General features: G+C 39.7%; 1 protein-coding gene across 2 annotated transcripts; it reads left to right on the forward strand.

The window, feature by feature from the left end:
* On the forward strand, nt 1-25,142 carry cd99 (CD99 molecule). Of its 2 annotated transcripts, XM_074627835.1 has the most exons (13): nt 50-745; nt 6,791-6,820; nt 7,407-7,469; nt 9,760-9,804; nt 11,477-11,539; nt 12,102-12,140; nt 13,457-13,516; nt 13,692-13,757; nt 15,485-15,511; nt 16,881-16,901; nt 21,204-21,320; nt 21,423-21,476; nt 22,342-25,142. In XM_074627835.1, the coding sequence occupies exons 1-13, from the start codon at nt 679-681 to the stop codon at nt 22,368-22,370; spliced, it is 681 nt and encodes a 226-aa protein (XP_074483936.1). In that variant the 5' UTR covers nt 50-678; the 3' UTR covers nt 22,371-25,142. The 2 variants fall into 2 exon arrangements, with proteins under 2 accessions (XP_074483937.1, XP_074483936.1); XM_074627836.1 differs by lacking the exons at nt 21,204-21,320; nt 21,423-21,476; nt 22,342-25,142 and adding an exon at nt 17,364-19,308 and having other exon boundaries at nt 1-745.

A 25,142-nucleotide genomic window follows, 5' to 3' on the forward strand; every position in this document is an offset into this window, starting at 1 on the left:
CTCCTCATCAGGTTTCATTTGAATGACTGCATGTGACTTCAATGCTGCATGAAAACGACCCTGAATCATTTTTAGAAAGGTCTGTAGTTGTTTGAACTTTAAACCAAATCCCATTCAAAAAACTATCAAACCAAGTTTACGCAAGGATTCCGCTCAACATTTACTCACGTGTAGCGCTTTTTAACTGCTAGTATTACTGAGAAGGGTCTAGTAGTGAATTCGGCTGCAATTGTTCTATCAAATAGTCACTTTATTTCAACTAAATATCAACTTTTCTACAGCCAAACGCGCTTTTACGCACTTTGGCTCGTAAAAAGTCTATGGAAAAAAGTTGTTATCAAACATTAGAGATGTAATGAGACTCCTGCTGTATGCCGAATAGACTGCATAGATTATATACATTCAAGGGTTAATTTAACATTATTTTCCTATATATGTGTCTCTGGCAACGCCCCTCCTTGCAGGCTGCAGCCACACCCAGCCAGTCTGTCCTTCATAGGCAAAGTTGACTCATAATAACAAACTGTAACAGGACACCTCCAGTCGGGACAAGAGAGAGAGCTGTGTCCACAAATACCTTGCTACAGCTAAAAGAGAGACACGATCAGACGGAGCTATAGGAGAGTTTATATATAAAGCAGCTAGAGAGACTAGACTTAAAGTTAGTCTACAGTCAACATGGGGTTTGGTTTGAGGGTCGGTGTTTTACTTTTTCTACTTGTTGCTGGAACATTATCACAAGACGGTGAGTTTATTGGAGTTTATTATCAAACATGATGAGGTTGTGTACATGATTACATTGTGGTTATTATGGGATGTGTTGCAGTGTCTTTTTAAAGTAGGCTATTCTTATCTTAAAGTCTTTTTCAACGTTTTTTTGTGGAGCATTAGGGAATTCCCTTATGGGGACATGAGGGGCCTTGTTCCAAACCATGAAACAAACTTATTATGTTAATAATAATGCTGAGACAGTTAGTCAATTAATCAATAAGTCAATAGTCAGAAAATTCATTTTATTATTATTCTTTTTATTCCCTGGTTTGAGCCTCTCAATTTAGAGGATTTTTCCATGTTTCCTTGTACTATGTAATACTAAGTCAATGATCACAGCAGTTTTCATTGTTTTCTGGCGGTAAACAGACCAAATGTTTCATTAATTCATCAAGAAAATATGTCTTTGATCCCGCAGATCTGAACTGAACAAGAAAAGTTGGTGTTTTATCCAAACAACTGAGCAGAAACAGCAAAAACATTTGATTTAATTGTTTTTTCTAATCTTGGTTTGGGTACATTAAGGGACCTGGACTCATGACCTCAGTATTTCTAAGGTCATGACCCAAAAGAACAACTAACTTAGCCTAAGGTTAAATCATGTGGACTCTCTGAGCTGTCTGACCTCCTCTCCAGGACTCCACCATTATGTTAATATGTAAAAATGTACATGTATTAATGGCTTTGTATTGCCACTGTGTGAACAGATTGAAATGTTACGTAAAAACTGAGACTTTCCCCGACTTTCTCGGTCGCCTATAACAGCCTGTGGACTGATTTCTATGTAAAGGACTCGGGATGGTTTTGCTTCGTAATGTTAGCTGATGAAGTAGTTTGCTAAACGGCGAGCTATTTGGTATCATGGAGATTGGACATTACAGATAGTAACGGTGATAAATGATGTAAGGGATAATGTACGGCGAGCCGGTCATTGTTGTGAAAGAATCCCTGACGCGCAGTCGGGTATTCTTTCGCAACAATGACCCGCTAGCTGTACATTATCCCGCTTATTACACGGTTACTTACTGAAGAAATCAATATTTTGACACAAAAACGGTCCTCCAGAGTCCGACATCAGAGCTGCGCCCATAGCAACGGTCTGTTATACATAGCAACGGTCTGCTATACGTAGCAGCAGTCTGTTATACGTAGCAGTGGTCTGTTATACGTAGCAGCGGTCTGTTATACGTAGCAACGGTCTGTTATACATAGTAACGGTCTGTTATACATAGCAACGGTCTGTTATAAATAGCGACGGTCTTTTATACGTAGCAGCGGTCTGTTATACCTAGCAGCGGTCTGTTATACGTAGCAGCGGTCTGTTATACATAGCAGTGGTCTGTTATACGTAGCAACGGTCCATTATACGTAGCAGCGGTCTGTTATACGTAGCAACGGTCTGTTATACGTAGCAGCGGTCTGTTATACATAGCAACGGTCTGTTGTACGTAGCAACGGTCTGTCATACGTAGCAACGGTCTGCTATACGTAGCAGCGGTCTGTTATACGTAGCAACAGTCTGTTATACATAGCAACGGTCTGTTATACATAGCAACGGTCTGTTATACGTAGCAACGGTCTGTTATACATAGCAACGGTCTGTTATACGTAGCAACGGTCTGCTATACATAGCAATGGTCTGCTACACATAGCATCGGTCTGTTATACATAGCGACGGTCTGCTATACGTAGCAACGGTCTGTTATACATAGCAACAGTCTGTTATACATAGCAACGGTCTGTTATAGAGAAATTACAGACCGCAGAACTCCGTGATTGACCAATCAGAATCGAGTATTCAACAGTGGAATAATGTAATGTCTCGTCACCGTTTTGGCCGATGCCCGGGATGATCGCTCATGCCTACGGAGTGTGAGCATGCACACGAGCAACAGGATGCCGACTGCAGTTCACTTTATGACCAATGGTGTCACTAATAACAAGGATTTTCTGAGAGTTACATATAGCACCTTTAATGTTAGGTAGGCAGCTCTAGAAGGGAAGATCTGGGTCCTTGAGTTAACATCCTACATCAGAAGTTGATGTGTACCATGATGACCATGCCCCCCCCCCGGGGTCCAGGTTTTAGTCAGCCTTTATCCTGCTGTGGACAGATAATAGGTGTAGGCTGTGTGGTTCATTGTGTTGGATGATTGGAGTCATACAGTCTTACATCAGTAAGGTGTGGCTGGCTAGTTGTTTGGATAAAACACCAACTTTTCTTGTTCCATTCAGATCTGCAGGATCAATCCAGTAAACATGTATTACATTTTACATATTTTCCTCAATGAATTAATGAAATGTTTGGTCTGTTTACTGCCAGAAAATAATGAAAAATGCTGTGATCATTGACTTAGTATTACATAGGACAGGGGTCAGCAACCTTTACTATCAAAAGAGCCAATTTAGGCAAAAAAAAATAAAAATCTGTCTGGAACCGCAAAACATTTGAGCGTTGTGATGAAGGTATCACAGCTTATAGTCTAAGTATATAGTATATAAGTCTAATGCAGTGAGGGCCAAAGAGCAAATGTACTACGGAGTATTAGGGCCACATTGAGGGAAAAAACATCTGAGATTTACAGAATAAAGTCATAATATTACGAGAATAAAAGTCTGAATATTTCAAGAATAAAGTCATAACTTTACGAGAAAAAAAAGTCGTAATATTATGGGAATAAAGTCATAACTTTACAAGAAATAAAGAAAATAACATGTCAAATTACTACTTTATAATATTATGACTTTATTCTCTAAATCACAGATTTATTTTTTTCGTTTATCCGTTTCAGCATTATTATTATTAACACAATAAGCCTCTGTTTGTTTCATGGTTTGGACACGGCCCCCTCATGTCCACTTAAGGGAATACCTAATGCTCCACAATACAATAGTTTTCTTCCAAGTGCGTGGCATCAGTTTGCGAAGGCCCTATTCCTGTTTCAACATGACAATGCCAGGTCGTAAAGAAGTAGTTCCCTGACTTCGACCCCATCCAACCTTTGGGAGGAACTGGAACACACACTGGGCCAGACCTCGTCACGCAACATCAGTGTGCTCTTGTGTTGCTTAAATCATTGCTGCAGGGACTTTATAACAGTGAAGCATTGAGAACTCATCTAACAGAGTGGAAGAAACACGGTGCACGGATTGAAGGTGAAGAAACTTGAAACCACAGCGAAGAAACAACAGAAAGATGTGCAGGGTGGCCGTGTGACAGAACCCAACTGAAAGACATGAAACCTCGTGGTTCATTTTAGAGTCTCAGTGTCGTCTCCTTTGTCTGCCTCGTGCCTCTGCTTCCTCTAGAAAATGAGACTGAGGGCTGGTGGAGGAAACCACAGGCACGCTAATGAGCAGTAGATGGCATGCAGTGTGCTTGAAGTAGGTTAGACCCACAGTTTGCAGCTTAGTTAAGGCTGACGTTGATATTCTGCAGAGATTCCTGAGGAAAGGGAAAGGGAAATCTTTAATAGTATTAGATTTAAAATGACATGTCTGTAGGTAAACTGGTTCTGTGTTGAAGATGAAACAGCAATACTGAATATAAGGTACCCAGCCACCAATCCACATCAGTGTTTAACCAGGCAAAACAACACATGAAGCAGTGGTCACAATTGGATTTGAAATGGAAATACTAGTCGTCACATATTCAGTTCAGGTAGACATTTCTTCACTTCTTGATATACAAAATAATGGAAAGATGTCAAACATGTTATTAGTGATCTTATCAGAGAGAGAGAGAGACATCTGAGCAGCTGCTTTTTTATTAGTGTGAACCTAACACCTAACCACCAAACAAATATTCAAAGTAAAGCCACGGCTGCTGCTGACCCCTCATTCTGTTCAACTATGGTCCTGTTCAGACCTGGTATTAACATGCGTGCTCAGTGATCAGGTCACAAGTGGACAGCTTTAATACGGCACATCTCTGACAGTATCATACTAATGCACTTCCTGTTTCCGGTCTGATAGTCTGTAGATATGTAGCCTATAAACAAGACATATTTTAATAAAATACAGTTGTACCGACAGTATACAGTAGAGCACAGACGCCGTTTCCATGCTGCAAGGCAGACGAGCGCTCGCCTGTAATAATGTGTTAATAATGATGACCGACCCGCAACAAATTTGGCCGACTAATAAAAGGCAGAAGTGGTAAAACGAAGAGCCGTTTGGGAGCGTAAAGAGCCGACTCTTCTTGGCGAGCTGAGCCAAAATGATCTGGCTCACTAAAAAGAGCCAGAATTCCCATCACTAGTCCTTAATGTGGTCCAGGACACATTCACTACTCACTGCTAAAAGAATGTGGTCATAATGTGGCCCAGACCACCACTGAATGTGGTCTGAAAGATCCGATCTCAATGCGTCCTCAATACACCTGTACTTAGAGCTGTCCACTTGTGATCAGATCACTGAGGATGCATGTTAATACCAGGTGTGAACAGGGCCTAAATCTATTCAACTAACACCTGATGGAGGTGTTAGGGTCACCCAAATAAAGCTCTCTCACTTTCCGTTGTCAAAGAAACATATTCAGATTCATTGGTTAAACCAGGGGTCAGCAACCTGCAGCTCCGGAGCCACATGTGTCTCTTTAGCCACTGGAGAGTGACTCCCTGTGGATTTTTAAAAATGGAAATGAATAACTGTTTTTTGTTTACATTTTCATTTTTATTTATCATTGTTGTAGGTCGATGGTACGACGGTACGATGGATTATTAGAGCCACATTGAGGGAAAAAAATACATCTGAGATTTTGAGAATAAAGTTGTAATATTACGAGAATAAAGTCGTAATATTACGAGAATAAAGTCATAGGTTTACGAGAAAAAAAGACGTAATATTATGAAAATAAAGTCATATTATAAAGTAGTAATTTTACGTGTTATTTTAATTTTTTCTCATAAAGTTATGACTTTATTCTCATAATATTACGACTTATTTCTCATAAAGTTATGACTTTATTCTCTTAATATTCAACTTTTTTTCTCGTAAACTTATGACTTTATTCTCGTAATATTCTGACTTTTTTTCTCGTAAACTTATGACTTTTATGCTCTTAATATTACGACTTTTTTTCTCGTAAACTTATGACTCTATTCTAGAAATCTCCGACTTTTTTCCCCTCAATGTGGCCCTAATACTCCGTAGTACATTTGCACTTTGGCCCTCACTGCATTAGGCTTATATACTACATACTTAGACTATAAACTGTGTTACCTTCATCACAATTCTCAAATGTTTTGCGGCTCCAGACAGATTTTCTTTCTTCAGATTTTTGCCTAAAATGTCTCTTTTGACAGTAAAGGTTGCTGACCCCTGGGTTAAACTAAAACCTGTGACTCCACATTCTTTCACCTGAAAGTATCTGAAAGTTGAGTAAAAGGAGAGAAAACCTTTCGGACCTGAGAGGAATGTGCTTCTCTATAGTCAGAGCTAAATAATCACTGTAGCAGCAGCAACAGCAGCAGCAGCAGCGTTATGCTCTGTAGGAAGCTGTCTCTGTTGGCTTCTTTGGTTGTATTGTGTTGTTTTGTTGGAAGTTATTGTAAAAATACTGAAAGACATTAAATGTAATTTCAGTTTTCCTGCAGCTGCTTCACTGTAAAATCTATCAAAAGGCTGTGATAGTGAAGCTGCTTCAGGAAGCGTATACTGTTTAAAAGGGCTCTATTCTTCTCCATGTACCTGCAGGTGTGATACTGATACTGTGAAGCGTGTATCAGGACACATATTAGTCATAGTAGTCTGAATGTACAGTCTGACTCTGTGTGTGTAACTAAGCCCGTCGTAGCCTGTAGTAAGACTTCTCTGTAACTCTGAGCAGCATGGGTTGGCTTCTGCTTTCTCAGCAGTGACTCATGCTTCGAAGCGGCTCGGTGTATCAGTCAGCATTGCCATAGCAACGAGTAAATACAACGCATGACTCCCTGCAACACCCCAAACACAGAACACATGTGCTTCCACTATGAAACTGTTGATTTGTAACGGTGTTCCTCGTGTCTTCCTCACACAGGATTTGACCTGTCCGATGCCATCGATGATGGTGAGTGACTTTCTCTGTAGTACCACATTTCACCATCATGTTAAACTAGAGATAGTTGTGATGTTTCTCAGTGGGGTTGTGTGAGGTCCTTCTCCATAGTCCGTGTATTACCTACGGTAGATGAAAAAATCTGTGTACGCTATATTATAGAATATTTTCATCACTTTTTCTCGTAAAGTTATGAATTTATTCTCGTAATATTACGACTTTTTTCTCGTAAAGATATGACTTTATTCTCGTAATATTACAACTTTTTTCTCGTAAAGTTATGATTTTATTCTGTAAATCTCAGATGTTTTTTTTCCCTCAATGTGGCCCTAATACTCCGTAATACATTTGCTCTTTGGCCCTCACTGCATTAGACTTATATACTATATATTTAGACTATAAACTGTGTTACCTTCATCACAATGCTCAAATGATTTGCGGCTCCAGACAGATTTGTATTTATTTTCTTTTGCCTAAAATGGCTCTTTTGATAGTAAAGGTTGCTGACCCCTGACCTAAGGGGACATTTTTAGAGGAACACTGGATAGAAATGTTAACTGTCAGGTAGTAACGCTGCTCAATTATCTTTGTTCCTTAGATCTGACGACAACTGCAAAGCCCAAAGAGGTACCGAAGGCCTCAGAGAAGCCTAAAACTGATGGTTAGTATCTTCCACCTGTCACACAATACCAACATCTATTATTAGACAATATGCTCCCCAAGCCTGTAGGGGGTCAGAGTCTCTAACATGTCCCCTGTGGACCTAGATGCTCTTGGTTATAACAGTACTATCCTGTCCAACAAAGTATACTCTCTGCAGAAATCACATTACACACTATATATGTACACTGTAGCACAATATCTGAACATGTTTCTGAGTTTTCAAAGGTTTTCAGTTGTTATAAGTATAAAAGTATTACCAATATACACCGATCAGCCATAACATTAAGACCACTGAGAGGTGAAGTGAATAACATGGATTATCTCGTTGCAATGGTACCTGGCCGTGGGGGGGGGGAAATATTAGACAGCAAGTGAACATTTTCAACTTTGTGTTGGAAGCAGAAAAAATGGTCCAGCGTAAGGATGTGAGTGACTTTGACAAGGGCCAAATAGTGATGGCCAGGTCTTTTATATTATAAAGCAGGTTTAAGTGCTATATAAATACTGTTGAACTATCAAAACGCTCAATATACGGAGAAATACACACAGCTTGTATTCAGAAATTGCGCGTTTGAAACAAGACGTCAGGATTTCTGTCCATTTGTGATGTCATAAATATACAATATTTAGACCATTACTTGATTTTAAACGTAAACATTCTAAATTTGTCCCAGTTTATTTCCTGTTGCAGTGTATGTGAATGACATCAGCGGACAGGAAGTAAACATGGAGCCAAACTGTTGCCCAGCAACGCAATTCCGTTGCAATTCCATTGAAATGCACTAAAACGGAGCGTTTCAGACAGAGGGTGAATACAGGTATATTCAGGCAGACAGTACGAGGAAAATAATGTATTTTTTTAACATTACAGCATGTAAACATGTTCTAGTAGAAACCCAAAATACAAGTATGTACCTGAAAATGAGCATGATATGGGACCTTTAAAGGATTTGCTACTGACAGCCAACCACAGAGTACCTTCAGAGGACTAATGGAGTCCATGCCTCGACGGGTCAGGGCTGTTTTGGCGGCAAAAGGGGGACCTACTGAATATTAGGCAGGTGGTCATAATGTTATGGCTGATCGGTGTATGTTGTAGTACCAATGGCTCGTATTATTTACTCTTAACTCTTTACTTCTATAACACCTCATTCAAACTGCACCAGTCATACTGTTGGTTGCATATTCTGATACACACTGCACTGTGATAACACCATGACTCAGAGGGCGGTAATGGTACCAGTGGTTGTCTGGTTCCTCTTAGTGTGCAGGAAAAGTGGCTGTGTGGGAAGAAGAGTCAGCAAAATGTCCTCGATATACTCATCAGATATTTTTGGTGACCCCTGACCTTCACCAGACTACACACCATTATCAGTAATGGAAATCCAATTTTATTGGCACACATTGTACGTAGCACAGCAGCCGGTGAAATTTAGCTTCAGCATTTAACCCATCCTAGTATATCAGGAGCAGGCTGGTACTATACAGCGCCCGGCGAGCAGATTGAACTTGCGACCCTCCGGCTCCCACGGACTGAGCTACTGCAGCCCCATGTATGGATGTTGTCTTTAATAATAGAATTGCTGAAACATGACTTGGAGTGCATTTTGACAGTTTTAAACAAGCGGTTTAGATGATCAGGTTAAACCTGTTGAATTACATCATAAACGTCTCAGCTATGAAGATGAGTCAAATACCGTCTAAACAAACTAATCATGAACAAAAGGAATTCTTTTATGTCAGCTGAAACATAAATCCAGCGAGCTGTAGTTTCAGCCGTGGCAGTGAGGGGTTTCATTATAGGCAAATACAGGATGGAACGTTCACATATTTTAATATGGATGTTTCAGGCTTAACGGTGATTGGAACGGTTTCTCCATTTTAAGGCCAACCATTAGCGCACTGCACCCTAGAGGCAACTTCATCATGTTTTATCTACCGTAGAGGCATCCAAGAGGGCTCCTCTGCTGTCTCTTTCTAACATGGGGGCATCAAGGGAGGGACGCAATAGCGGACCAGGGGAATCTAAAAGTTAATCCTGAATGATAACCAAAAATATGTGAATGTTAAACAGCATATGAAAAGGGGCCTAAAAGGAAGGCTCCCTACACTCAGTATATGTTGAAAAGGTGACCCTTAAGACAGGTGACCCTCACAGGTTGTCTTGATTGAAATCACATTGATATTAATATAGTTACATGTAAACAGGTTTTGCCTACTAATACATCAATGTGATAACTTTTAAGTATTTGATCAGTGTTTAAAGTGTGTGTGTTTGTGCATTGTAGGTGGTGACGACTTTGGACTTGATTTGGGGGATGCTGTCGGTCCAGGTAAGGTCTTTCTGATATGAAATTACAAGGCAAATTACAGGCTACACGACACGCCTCCTAACGTAACGAGTGGCTGTGGCTCAGAGGTAGAGCGGGTCGGCGGTGTGATCCCCGACTCCTCCGGTCCACATGTGGTAGTGTCCTTGGGCGAGACACTGAACCCCAAAGCACTCCCGTTTGTGCCTAACCCCTAACTGAACTGTGACCCGTTTGGAGGGCGTGTCACAGAGCAGTAACGTCAAACTGTCCTGTCTTGATTAGATTTTCAGAAGTTTACTCTCCAGCAGCCATCTCATTATCTGAGATATACATTCATTACATTACAGCATAAATCAAATGCTTTCTACTTGAATCCAATGTTGGATGCTTGTCCAGTGAGCTCAGCAGCTGAAAAGACACAACAGCAGTAAAATATGAATGGATATATCTCATTACATTAGATTTCTTCTTATAGACAACAAATAATTCAATCCAGTTGTGTTACTTGAACTAAACCGTATTATGGCTGTCATATCGGCAGTGGGTGAGACTGATCAATTATCCAATAATATAGTATAATTAAAACTGCAAGCAGCGCCCTCGCACCTTCCCGCATGTCGAAGGTACTGGCGGGACGCCGGTCGACACACCCGTACATTTCAGTGACCATCGGACACTGCACGCACAAGTTAGACGTTATTTCCTGCGTGGATTGAGTGGCACAGGAAATGACAATTTTTTCACCGCTTCCTGTGTCCACTATGTGGCGCTAGAGAACACGCGCTAAAAATGCATTATGTTGCTCATTATCAAGTGTAGATCACACAATGTAAATTTCATGTGAATCGGATGATGTTTGTCACATAATGCTGACTTCCTGTTGCCAGAAGTTGGCGCTGTGACTATGAGTCAATATTGCCATGTAGATGTCCTCAGGCCTGAACTCTTTTGAAGTAGGTCAAGTTTGGGGCAGATTGGACCAAGAACAGTCGAGTTACAACAGTTTGTCTTTCAATGGCGAATCATTGACGAATCACCACGTCAACGTCGTTTCATAAAACCTCACGATTTTAACAACTTTTCATCACAAAGGTCTTTATATTGCACTGACCAACACTGAAGTTGATCGGGTTAAATCTGTAGGAGGAGTTCGTTAAAGTACAGAGCCTGGAAATGGCCAAAAATACACAAAGAAAATCGCACAAAATTAAAAATAGCCGACTTCCTGTTGGGTTTAGAGCATGGCCCCAAGAGACTCTTTAAGAAATTTTGTACATCTAGGTGAAATGTACTGCGAGGGCTGCTTTGTTGAAATTTTGTAGGGGGTGCTATCGAGCTCCCTTGCCACACCCAAGCACAAAAACCATATGTGTTAGCACATTTTAGCACTTTTAATGAGTGTGCCAAGTTTCGTTTGTTTACAAGTATTTCTAGCCCTTGAAAAACAACTTCATGTTTTCATGGCGAATGATGTGTCGCCACGGCAAGTACGTTCAACAAAAGCTAAAATGCTTTGCAGTCTGGCATCAGGAACGTCTCCAGACAGATTTTTATTTTTATTTTTTTGCCTAAAATGGCTCTTTTGATAGTAAAGGTTGCTGACCCCTGTCTTAATGGGACATTTTTAGAGGAACACTGGATAGAAATGTTAACTGCCAGGTAGTAACGCTGCTCAATTATCTTTGTTCCTTAGATCCGACGACACCTGCAAAGCCCAAAGAGGTACCGAAGGTCCCAGAGAAGCCTAAAACTGATGGTTAGTATCCTTCCACCTGTCACACAATACCAACATCTATTATTAGACAATACGCTCCCCAAGCCTGTAGGGGGTCAGAATCTCTAACATGTCCCCTGTGGACCTAGATGCTCTTGGTTATAACAGTACTATCCTGTCCAACAAAGTATGCTCTCTGCAGAAGTCACAATACACACTATATATGTATATTGTAGCACAATATCTGAACATGTTTCTGAGTTTTCAAAGGTTTTCAGTTGTTATAAGTATAAAAGTAGTACCGATATACCGGCGACAGGGTCAGACCCGAGGCTCATTGATGCACGTGGGGAGTGAAGGCTGGCCCGTGTTGTCTGATCCAATAGAAGAGCTACTGGAGCTCAAACTGCTGAAAAAGTTAATGCTGGTTCCGATAGAAAGGTGTCAGAACACACAGTGCATCGCAGTTTGTTGATCTTGATTCAAATCACATTGATATTGATATAGTAACATGTAAACAAGTTTTGCCTACAAATACATCAATATGATAACTTTTAAGTATTATTTGATGAGTGTCTAAAGTGTGTGTGTTTGTGCATTGTAGGTGGTGACGGATTTGATTTGGGGGATGCTCTCGGTCCAGGTAAAGTCTTTCTGATGTGAAATTACAAATGGTTCTTATTAGGTTCTCACCAGTAGAGATCATGGATGTATTAAGAGAACTGGATCCAGCATTGGAGGCGGGGCCCCGTCATTCCTATGAAAGTGTCTCAGTGGAGCAGGAAGCCTAAATGGCTCGACTTCCGTCTGGAAAAGTACCTGGATCTTGGGCACGCGGAACATGCGCGGTAGCGTCCGCTCGGTCACATGACTCGGTCGCGGGGGTCCCAACATCACGCTGTCGTCGCGGCTTGCGCTCCAGCCTCGGTCTGGGTGTCACTCACATCAACGGAGGAAGGGAAATAACTCTGGATTCAGCTATTGATGGGTTTTTATAACTTTAAGGGCTATTAGAGTGTTCGTACTGGGAAGTTGATTCACCTAAAAATAAAATGATCCGCTGAGTTACAGACGTCTCTTTCCCAATGTAAGTCTATGGGGAAAAAGTATTTTTGGGTCCAATGGCATCACGCGACAATCACGTAACAATTGTGTATTTGGCAAACAAATTTGGCACAGATGTAGGTTTATATGTTATGAAAAGGTATAGATATCGGGGCGCCGCCAATTTGGCCCCTGGGGGCCGTGGCGGCCATTTTTCAAGCTAGTTGCTAGTTAGCAATACAACCCAAAGTTCTACCGAATCACTTTAACTGTGATTAGAGGTTACTGGTGACCCAGACATTTATCCAGCGATATCTCTGTCAATTTTACTGCTAATGTGAAGATAAACACACCGATGGAAAGCTGAATATCTTGCCTTTCTAACGGTGTATTAGTTGTATTTCTATCATGAAGGCAAGGGGGTGAAGTTTGACCCTGAATGCTCCTTTTATTCATTTTTTTTCTCAGGTTAAAAGCTTTCAGGGGCCAAATTGGCGGCGCCCCGATATCTATATCTTTTCATAACATATAAACCTACATCTGTGCCAAATTTGTTGCTTTTATCGCAAAATGCCCAGTTGTTACGGATATTTCAGTTTAGCTGCCCCACTATGGCTGCATATGTGCTGTGAGAGAAAAATAATGTAGACCGATGGCAGAGTACTAAAGCTCTCCAGTAACACCCGGGACAAGACTGAGGACAGTACAAATATGAATGGACATATTTCATTACATTAGATTTCTTCTTATAGACAAGAATAACTCAGTCCAATTGTGTAACTTGAACTGAACCGTATTGTGGCCGTCATATCAGCAGTGGGTGAGGCTGATCAAGTGTCCAATAATATGATATAATAATAATGCATCTGCTTCCTTTCTTCATTATTGATGTGGATAATGTGTTTGTACCCACAGGCCCTGATCCCAAACCTGACAAACCCGCTGTTAACCCAGGAGGAGGAGGAGGAGGAGGAGGTGAGTCCACAAACAACTTCCTTTAAATGGATGTTAAAGGACTTCTTGTCTTGTTGTTAAGCTTTATCAGCTACAGATGTCAGCCTTCCTTGTGAAAGTGGTTACTCATTTACTTGTAAAAATAAATGTGATTTATAGTTATAGTATGTGAGAGTTTTTCTACATTGTGTTAAAGGTGGAGGAGGTTTTGATGACCTCGACTTAGTAGATGGGAAACTCGACCCTGACTCAGGCCACGGAGGTAAGACACCAGCACCACCCGCTGCATTTCTCCATTTAGATTTGGGGTTTGAATCCCTCTGCTGCTGCTGCCCTATTTATCCCTGTTTCACTTGTTGTGCCTAAATACATCAGCCTGTGTTCACACTGCAGGCCTTCATGGTTAAATGTACACGGTCTGATTTATTACAGCACCCCCCACATCCCAGCATTACATCCCAGCCCAACACAGTTCACACTTGAGTTTGAAACACACAGATTATTATCCTTTCCCTCAGTTTATCTCTCTGTGCACGCACATTATATTTCCATGTGTTTCCACCTGGTTAGAGGAATACAAATAAAGTAAATGATATCAGAAATGCTCAGTGTTTATAAGGACTGTTACAGGTTCCAGCAATAAGAAAAAAAAGCCAAATTTATAGAGAAAATGTCACTTAAATGATTATTATTCTCATTTTTTCCAGTTAACGTATTCATCTTTTAGTTTATAAAATGTCTGAAATGAGGTCTTCGAGTGTCTTGTTTTGTCCAAAACCCCCAAAATATTCAGTTTCCGTGATGCAAACAGAGAAAAAGCAACACTGGAGCAAGCTGCAACCAGAGGATGACCTGTGTTTTTGACTTCAGCTCACATTCATGGATCAGTGCTTGCGTTTTCTATAGGTTGTCATGGTTTTTATACCCCCGCGACAACGTAGTCGGGGGTATATAGCGCTCCGTGAGTCCGTCTGTCCGTCCGTCCTTCAGAACTCAGAAACTATTTAACCAAGGAACTTCAAATTTGGTATGATGGTTGACAGTGTGGTCTAGTTATCCCTGTAGTGTGTTAGAAGTCCAGGGTGCCCAAAATGTTTGAAATTTTGGCCAAAAACTGTGATTTTCTCCGACTTTAATTTCGTTTCTGCTAGGGATGTCAATAATTAACCGTTTAACCGACATTAAGCATTTTAACCGATTAACGCTATTGGTTAAACCGGTTTAAAGAAACATTAATAATTGATTAAAAAGCTGAGCGGCTCAAAGGGAGAAAAGCTGGTCCACCTTAACAGCCCACCTTAAGTGGCGGAACCAGAGTCGCAGGATACAGGAAGTCGGCTCCAGTCTCTCCAGCTCGCTTGAGCAGAGGAGTTGTAGTTTCGTAGCATTTATTCTCCGACAAATAAACTGTACACACACTGCTACACCTACGTTCACTGCTATAACGCCACCAACAACCTCACACTCACTGCCAACACACACATGGTCTGTCGGAAACTCGCTAAAGTTACGCAGACTACGTGTGCGGCGGCAAAATGAGCATCCCTAGTTTCCGCAGTAGAACTCGTTCCATTAGTTCCAAAATGGGCGAAACCATTGGCCCTACTTTAGTAGGGGTCAAGCAGGGTATGTGAGCTTGTTCATGGAGAAAGAGGACTAGCGTTGATCATTTTTTTTCAAAAAATTCCAAAATGTCCTCGCTCAGATGACGACTGAAAACAATTTCCATTGTACATGTAAAGGAATCAGGACGCTGCCTGTTGTTCTTTGTGTCTCTTGAGTCAGAACATGGAAGTGATTAGTTGTTCTTCTACCAGAGAAAGAAAAAGGAATGAAAGCCACAGGCCTTCCAGTGTAATTAGAGCCACATGGTTGGTTTTCACATCTGACAGTCAGCTTACTGCAGAGCCTCTACAGATCAACAGTATTACTGCCTTACTACTGCCTCACGTCTAACTGGACTCTTCTCCTTCTGTCTTGTGAACCCAGGTGGACCAGACCCCGGCTACAACCAAGGTACGTTTTTATTCTAATATTTTATTTTTCAAAAGTTTGCTATTAGTTATAGTAGTAGTCAACTTAACACACACATAAAACCTCTAGGCCGGGGGTCTCCAACAAGTATAGCTCGCTACCCGTTTCTGAGTGGTTCGCTAAAGATTCAAAAAGAATATGTAGATAAATTTGATACCACAAAGTCACATTAAATTTCTATCCAATCAAATTCACAGACATCCCGTCCACCTTCATTCAGAAATCAGCTGTGAATTAGAGGATTTATGTTTGGTTACATCACATCCTAATATCAGGCGATGCTAGCAGACCAGCAAGAGCACAAAAAAGGTTATTAAAGGAACAAAAATAGAGACGGTGATTATGTCTGTTATTGGCGATGTCCGAACTCGGTGCTATGAGGAGCTCTCAGAGGAACCTGCGTCTCTTCAGCCCCTCTCCAGTGGCTCCCTGTGGATTTTTAAAAATGGAAATGAATAACTGTTTTTTGTTTACTTTTTCATTTTTATTTATCATTGTTGTAGGTCTATGGTACGACGGTACGATGGAGTATTAGGGCCACATTGAGGAAAAATAAATAAATCTGAGATTTTGAAAATAAGGTCATAATATTATGAGAATAACGTGTTACAGTACTTTCTTTTTTCTCGTAAAGTTATGACTTTATTCTTGTAATATTACGACTTTTTTTCTCGTAAAGTTATGACTTTATTCTCGTAATATTACGACTTTTTTCTCGTAAAGTTATGACTTTATTTTCGTAATATTAAGGCTTTTTTTCTCGTAAAGTCATGACTTTTTTCATGTAAAGTTATGACTTTATTCTCTAAATATTACGACTTTTTTCTCGTAAAGTTATGACTTTATTCTCGTAATATTACAACTTTTTTCTCGTAAAAAATTATGACTTTATTCTCGTAATATTAAGGCTTTTTTCTCGTAAGGCTATAACTTTTTTCTCGTAAAGTTATGACTTTATTTTAGTAATATTAAGGCTTTTTTTCTCGTAAAGTTATGACTTTTTCACGTAAAGTTATGACTTTATTCTCTTAATATTAGGACTTTTTTCTGTAAATCTCAGATGTTTTTTCCCTCAATGTGGCCCCTAATACTAACAGTATATACTATATACTTAGACTATAAACTGTGTCACTTTCATCACAATGCTCAAATGTTTTGCAGCTCCAGACAGATTGTTTTATTTATTTATTGGCCAAAAATGGCTCTTTTGATAGTAAAGGTTGGAGACCCCCGATCTAGGCCAACAGGATGTAACTAAATTCAGTCTGTACAGTATAAATCTGTTATCTTTTATCATTTCAAAACATTATAAAGATTGTAGACTGATTTGCATTGTGTCCTCCTCTCACAGATGGTGCTGACCAGCCTCAAGGTAAATCCATCTCTGATCTTGTTCTGTCCTCTGGACTCTGTCCTCTGGACTCTGTCCTCTGGATCTATGTCCTCTCTGTCTGTCAGTATGTCTCCCTGCACCACCACTTCTTGTTGGGTATTTCCTGTTTACCGCCTTAGAGGAAGTTGGCATCACTGCTTGTGCTGATCCAACAGATGTTGTGTTGGTGTTCTATTCGTTGTACGTGCCACCACCGTCGTATATGTGTGTGGCTTTGAGGGTGGCGGCAGCTCATTATCTTGCTGTACATCCGTCAGACTCTATTTATAGGCAATGTCAGATGATCACTTCAGATATTTGATCATTTCGTTTCATTTCACCACACTAAACTAGTGTGTCTGAGGCTGAATTGACAGTTGTCTTTAGTGTCCTACTGGTATATACTGGCACCCCGGTCTGGTTTCTCTGGCTAAACCCTGCTACGATTGTGTGTCGTTGCAGATCCAGACCTTCTGTGGGGCCAGATCCTGAAGATGCTAAATGCTAACATGCCAGAGGAATTCTATATGTGGATGTCCAACTTAAAGCAAATGTTAACGCCTCTGTTAGAGCGGGCCATGGATCTGCTGCGAGCGATGCCGTGAGGCGTCGGAACGTTCTCCACCCACGCGTGGATGTGCAGTCAGTGTTGATGTAGTTGAAGCAATAGATTCCTCAGTGCTAATGTATTGATCCAGAAAGTTCTCCTGCTGCGGAGCCGTGCCGGCAGTGCCTACATGTACCAAGGCCTATGGAAGGAGGCTGGGTCACGGGCGGACATGGGTCTTGGGGTCTGGGGTATAAGTGCAGACCAGATTTTACTGCGCATGTGTTATACTATAATATTACATATTTTTTTCCTTGAAAAGTTATGACTTTATTCTCGTAATATTACAACTTTCTTTCTCATTCAATTATGACTTTATTTTCGTAATATTACGACTTTTTTCTTTGTTAAGTTATGACTTTATTCTCGTAATATTACCACTTTTTTTCTCGTAATGTTATGAGTCTACTCTCGTCATATTATGATATTATTGCTTAAAATGGCTCTTTTGATAGTAAAGGTTGCTGACCCCTGACCTAACCTCTCCATGGCTAATGCAGCCGCAGCTTTGGCCTCCCTCCGCTGCATGTCTCCGGCCGTATACTCCGGCTGCAATTAATACGGACAAAAACACTGTCAAATATCTCCTCATCTATAAAATCCATTTTTCTCTCTGTTTGCAATACAAGCGAAGAGAACAGGTAGTTCTCATTTTGAGCGGCATCTAGAGCAACTGCTGCTCAAAAACTACAAGCTGGATGCAGGACAGATTTTGCATTAGGAGAAGTCTGATTTCTGGGTCAACATAGCAGCACTGATGAACTATTAACACTGACTGGACATCCACATAAAGGTGGAGAATGTTCCCCTTTAAGTTCTGATTGGCTCTCAGGTGTGAGGTCGCCTCGTGGTTTACAAAACGTTTGGCTCAACGTCTGATGGACTCGGCCTTGAATAAAGAATATAGACGGGTGTTTGAGAAGTCGGGGAATCACATTGTTAAGATGAAGAGAAGATGATCACTGGGATGCTTTTTGCGACTCCGTCGTAATCGCAGCTGCAGCTCGGCGCTCGAGAATCTGGAGAATCAGGGTGTTGAACCACCGAAAGCTCGAGGTTAACTCCTGCAGCGCTGCAGGACGTAAAGGGGTGTTGACCTTGACCCTGTTATTCCAGACTTACCAGACACCCTGCATCTGGGCGGGTACATGCATTCACTTTTCTGTCCCTCCCTATGACTCATTCCTAATGTTGTTATCGTTGCAGTGGAGTGTGAACTCATGTTACCTTCTTCTACTGTGTGTGTGTGTGTGTTAGTGGATCAGGTACTTTTTCTGAAAACAGAATCTATTAGTTCATGTTGCTTGTTTTGCTCGTTGTCCTGGTGTTTTTATTTAGCTTGAAATCAGCTCATATGACAGGAAATGATGAGTCAGAGATGACTATCTCTGGAGGAGTTCACTTGAAGCTCTACTTTAAGATATATATAATAATACCGGTAAAACTTGCATCCGTGGAAGTGAAGTTAATGAGTGTTTTGTGGCTGTCAGGACACACCTGGTTCCTCCACAACACATTCTCCACATTACATAGCACAGCATTGAGAGCTCTCTGTGACCGCTCCAACACGTCTTCTCTTCTCGTCGTCTTTGGAGAAACTTCTCTTTTTTACATGTTTGATCGGATGATGGGTGTTCACCTCTGAGCTCTGAGTAATTCTCTGGTGACGGGTCAGCATATATTTTTTTTTTGGGTGGGTCTTTTTCTTCCTTTCATGGTAACATTGCTGCAGGGATTGCAATGTAAACTTAATGTGAGATGTATAATTAATAATGAATAAAACAAACAGTTCACAAGGTGTTTGATTTGTGTTCCATGGAGGGAGAGACCTGAGATAGTATATTATAATGATCAATAACGGCATCAGTAGAGGAGGTTTTATGTCATGCATTAATCCAGTTATATTCAGTATCACTAAGACCTTTGTTCTGCTGCCATCAGGTGACCTCAAAAGACCCAAAAAAAACTTTAAAATACCATCATAAAAATATTATAAAATGTTTTCTAAAATCCCCAATCGAGTCCACTAGCTCACAACACACAGAGGACATTTTTATAAAAACTGTAAGACTCCCATAAAATATTAATATAAAATATTATTGGTGCAAATAAGCAGTAAAAAATAATAATAGGAGAAGTAAAACGTTAGAATTAATTAGTTGAAAATCTACCAATATACAGTATACGAAGGGTTAGGGTTAGGGTTTAGGGGGGGTAACCCAGCCCTGGATCAGCATTCCCCTTCAGGTGTCCTGCATGTGTGTCTATCTACATGCTCAGCATGTTCCAGCAGTAAGTCATCATGCTGCAGGGCTGTAGGAGGCATCCGCTTTCTATTCTCTGGATTCTTTGCCCAGACAACGCCCTGTTTTAACACTCTGCACCATCACAAGACTCACTGTAGCAGTCTGTAGAGGAGCAGTGTGTGTGTGTGTGTCTTGGTGCCCCACCCTGCCCTGGAGCTCGGGTGTATCCTCCAGTCTTAACTCCAGTCTCTCTGTGAACGGTGTGTTCTGGGAACTTTACACCAGTAGAAGACGGTTCTGTCTGTCATCAGCAGTCATTGAGCGCCACCTTGTGGAGGACCGAGGTCACGACGGGTCACAGTTTAGGGAACCACGGCCCGACTGAGGCACGCTACAAAGATCGCCATCATCACTACTAAGTGATCGCAGGATTAATCAAGGATAACAACATCTGCATTGTGCCATTTAAAAACAGTTTCTTACAGTTTGTCAGTGATATATCCTGAAAAACATGATTTTATTATATTTTTTTATTTTATGTGTGGATTCTTTAATATTTCAGTAGCAATTAACGCATAAAATTAACGCTGCTATATTTACACTTTACATATATATGTAATGGAGGATATTGTGTTGCAGGTAGGATTTGTGAAAAGATTTTTTTCTTGCAAATTTATGATTTTATAATCTCAGAATATTCTTTTTTTTTGTGAATTTGTGAGTTTTTTTCTTGCAAATTTATGACTTTATAATCTCAGAGAATATTAATTTTTTTGTGAATTTGTGAGTTTTTTTCTTGTAAATTTATGACTTTATAATCTCAGAGAATATTACATTTTTTGTGAATTTTTAAGATTTGTTCTTGCAAATTTGTGACTTTATAATCTCAGAGAATATTCAATTTATTTTTTTATGTGAGGAGTTTTTTTCTCGCAAATTTATGATTTATAATCTCAGAATATAATTTTTTTAGAATTTCTGATTTTTGCTTGCAAATTTGTGACTTTATAATCTCGGAATATTCTTTCTTTTTTTGTGAATTGATGATTTTTTTCTTGCAAATTTATGAATTTATGATCTTAGAGAGTATTCAATTTATTTTTTATGTGAAGAGTTTTGTTCTCGCAAATTTATGATTTTAAAATCTCAGAATATTCTTTCTTTTTCTGTGAATTTGTGAGTTTTTTTCTTACAAATTTATGACTTTATAATCTCAGAATATTCTTTTTTTGTTCTCTTTAAAAAGAGTTTCTTACAGTTTTGTCAGTGATATATCCTGAAAAAGCATACATTATTTTATTTTTTTAATGTGTGGATTCTTTGATATCTCAGTAGCAATTAACATGATAGTTGTAACTGAACTGTAAACATGCACAAACTTTGAGTTGCCTGTATGAAAGAAAGCGCCGTTTGCTGTAACAGTGTGTGTGTGTGTGTGTTGTCTTGCAGAAGCTGGATCTGGGAAGATCGCAGGAATCGTCAGCGCCATAGGAGTCGCTCTGCTGGGAGCAGCGTCCAGTTACTTTGCCTACCAGAAGAAGAAGCTCTGCTTCAAGATTCAAGGAGGTCATTACGTTGTTCTTTATCCATCACAATCAATAAAAGGAAGTATGAGACTGTTATTATGATACCATGTGCTGTCACACTGATGGGATGTTGTGTGTGCAGGTCAAGATCCAGAGAGTGGTAAAGTCCAGCATGGCCAGCAGAATGATCCTCAAGGTAGGAGTCCATCATGTTACTCCACCCATTTATAGAAGGTCTTCCTTTAACCTAGTACAGGGGTCGGCAACCTTTACTATCAAAAGAGCCATTTTAGGCAAAAAAAAATCTGTTTGGAGCCTCAATCATTTGCGGTGAGGTAGGGGCCACATTGAGGGAACAAAAAACATGCAATTTCGTGAATAAAGTCATAACTTTACGAGAAAAAAAGTCGGAATATAAAGAGAATAAAGTCAGAACTTTACGAGAAAAAAGTCGTAATATTACCAGAATAAAGTCATAACTTTACAAGAAAAAAATAAAATAACATGTAAAATTACTACTATACTACTATACATATATATATACTAATATTATGACTTTATTCTCATAATACTGCAACTTTTTTTCTCGTAAACTTCTGACTTTATTCTCGTAATACTAGGACTTTTTTTACTCGTATTCTTTTTTTGTGAATTTCTGAGGATTTTTTTCGTGCAAATTTATGACTTTATAATATCAGAGAATATTCAATTTATTTTGTTTTGTAAAGAGTTTTTGCTTGCAAATTTGTGACTTTATAATCTCAGAATATTCTAATTTTTTCTCATAAATTTTCAACTTTAATCTCTGAATTTTTCCTCTGTCATTTTTTAATTTTATTTTTTACCTACAATGGCCCTAATATGTCTGAATGTAGACACCAAAGTCATTCCTGTGTCCCCAGGAGCTTAACACAGTGTCTATCTACTGTATGAGGAGATCTCATTCAACGTGTCCATGGCAACAGCTGCCTTAGAACTGATGATGTGTGTGCATGCTGACATCTAGTGGACATCTACAGCAGCTCTATTAACATTCATGTTTCTGTTCTTTCTCATGACAGTTTTCAGCAACCTGCTCAGGACGTCCTAGACACCTTCTGCACCCAGGACTAAGTCAATGTCTCCTCCTCTACACATCCCTACTCCATTCAGCTTTTTGGTCTCTCTATTCAAATCTATTATCCAACTTGGAAAACTATAAACCGAAAACACCGTTAGCTGTGTATCATTTATCTTTCCTTGACTTTCAACCCATCCTAGCTTTTTTAAATCTTATACTATGTCAAACTAAACACGTATTTGTTACTATAGTTGTTCCATGGGTGTGGATCACTGCACTGTAAGACTCTAATAAGGTGTTAGTTAGTTAGTTAGTTAGTTAATTTCTTTCCATTTAACCACCTACCTAACATTCTCACGTTAAAGGAGGTATTTAATTAAGGAGAAGTAGCGAGGCCAGCCTGAACTCATACTGAAGGCCATACAGTATAACCACTGAGCACAGGTGGACTCACCTGTACTTTTCATCACAACTTCCATTCACTAATTAACCCCATCAAGACCTTTCTCCCAGCAGACATTTAGACCCGTCGTAGTAGGAACAGCACGGATGTAAGCCTGTATACTCACATTAAGGATGGCTCAGTTCAAGTTTAATGGGATTAAACACACCTGTGCTTTTCCTACTATGACATAAAAAAAAGGCCGGTCGCTTCTACTTTGCTGTTTTATCAGTCTCTGTTCTGTTCAGTGGTGAGTGTGACATGACGTACATGTTCATTGACAATGCACAAATGACTAAAACCTGGTACAATATACTCATATAAGGGGTGAAATAATAAATAAATTACAGTTATCAGGGGTGCAAACTTACGTATACGTCTCATCCAAGTCATCCGCGAGTTGGCATAGTAACACATTTTCTGTTGTGTCATCAATCTACGGCGGAGTGTTAAAAAAATCGGAGATTTACAGAATAATGTCATAATATTACGAGCAAAAAGTCGTAATTTAATGAGAATAAAGTCATACTATTTCAAGAAAAAAAGTCGTAATATTACGAGAATAAAGTCATAACTTTACGAGAAAAAAAGTCGAGGGAAACTGACTCTTTGGTAAATTTTTGAATTTATTCTCGTAATATTATGACTTTTTTTCTTGTAAATTTATGACTTTATTCTTGTAATATTAGCACTTTTTTCTCCTGAAGTTCTGACTTTATTCTCGTAATATTACCATTTTTTCTCTTAAATTTATGAAACTTATTCTCGTAATCTCAGAATTATTTTTTTTCCTCAATGTGGCCTTTGTTTTGGGCCATCACCAGTTTGCACCCCTGGTTGTCCTACAGTGTGTACAGCACAACACGAGGATGTTTCACGTTGTATTGACATAATCATCATGTAGCTGGATGGAAGTCCAGCAGAAGGAGCTTTTTGAATATAAAACGCTGATTGTGATGTGAGCTAACGGAGGTTATGGAACCCAAAGGAGAAACATGCAGTTTGGTGGCGTGGCGTTGTGAGCGACATCTTTCCTATCACATACTGTATGTAAATGTAACATGTAATGTATACAGTATAGAAGCATCAGCTCTTTGTCTGTCGTCGTGTTCCAGATTGATCCCAAGTTTGTGCACTGCAAAAATTCATTCAGTCTGAATTTGATTCCTTAAAGTGTTATTTTTCTAAAGCTGCACCAATCGATATCTATTATATTATAAATGAATGAAATATCGACGTATAATGTGGGAGACAATTCGCCTCTTTTAGCTCATTGTTTTCCTTTTACAGCCAACTGTTTGTGTCAAAGTTAGCAACTAGCTGGTGAACACACAGGAGCATTTAGAAACTAGAGGAAGAAGAAACTTTATTAATTCATTAATTCATCAGGTGACACAAACAATGTCCCCCCCTAGTGATCTAAAAGAATGAATGCAGCTTTAAAACAAGCCGTCTTCTTGAAACAAGAGGATTTTAGTTGGAAACAAGTTGAGATATTTTCTACGACGAGAATTAGGAGGAAAATAAAATGGAGATTTCGAGAATAAAGTCATAACATTATGAGAATAAAGTCGTGATATTACGAGAATAAAGTCGTAATATAATGAGAATAAAGTCGTAATATTACGAGGGAAACTGACTTTTTAGTGCAGGAGGAAATTACTTTTTTCTCGTAAATTTATGACTTTATTCTCGTAATATTACGACTTTTTTTCTCGTAAATTTATCACTTTATTCTCGTAATCTCCGATTTATTTCCCCTCTCAATGTGGCCCTAATACTCTGTCATAATTTTAACACTTGTTTTAAGAAAATACATTTTTTTAGGACTCAATGACAGAAATGAGCCGACGACATGGAGAGTTTTCTTGGAGAGTCTGTGTATTTTATCAGTAGTATTAGTCAGCTTAGTGCTTGCCTTAGCAGCAGCAGCAGCAGCAGCAGCAGCAGCAGCAGCAGCAGCAGCAGCAGCAGCAGCGTGGAACAATGCTGATGCACTGCGGTCCATGTTGATTCCTCAGACTCGCCCAGGTGTCATCGCTTTATTCGAGGCGCACATATCATAAAATCCGGGGGGATTTATTGTTATGATGCTCAGATAAGAGTTGCACCCTTGTGAGCTGTAAATACTTGATGATAATGATGTGTATAATTGCCTGCTGACTTTAGCTTTAGTTTTCGGTGCTGCAGCGTGCTTTGAGCTTTTCAGTATCAAATATCATGATCTCTCTTTTGAAGTGTTTAATTTTTGTCTCAGTTTTACAAGCACAGGTATGTTATTACATCTGACGATTAGACGAATGTTACTGTTGTGTGTGGATTTAAAGTGTGTGTTTTCAATAAAGTGGTGTTGTACAGTT

This window comes from Sebastes fasciatus, chromosome 24 (genome assembly GCF_043250625.1).
Source record: "Sebastes fasciatus isolate fSebFas1 chromosome 24, fSebFas1.pri, whole genome shotgun sequence".
In the NCBI taxonomy this organism is placed as follows: domain Eukaryota; kingdom Metazoa; phylum Chordata; class Actinopteri; order Perciformes; family Sebastidae; genus Sebastes; species Sebastes fasciatus.

Coding starts and splice junctions, on each gene's coding strand:
- cd99 (XM_074627835.1), top strand. CDS start 679: ATGGGGTTTGGTTTGAGGGTCGGTGTTTTACTTTTTCTACTTGTTGCT. Junction 746..6,790: donor TGGAACATTATCACAAGACG/GTGAGTTTATTG, acceptor TTCCTCACACAG/GATTTGACCTGTCCGATGCC. Junction 9,805..11,476: donor GGGGGATGCTGTCGGTCCAG/GTAAGGTCTTTC, acceptor TTTGTTCCTTAG/ATCCGACGACACCTGCAAAG.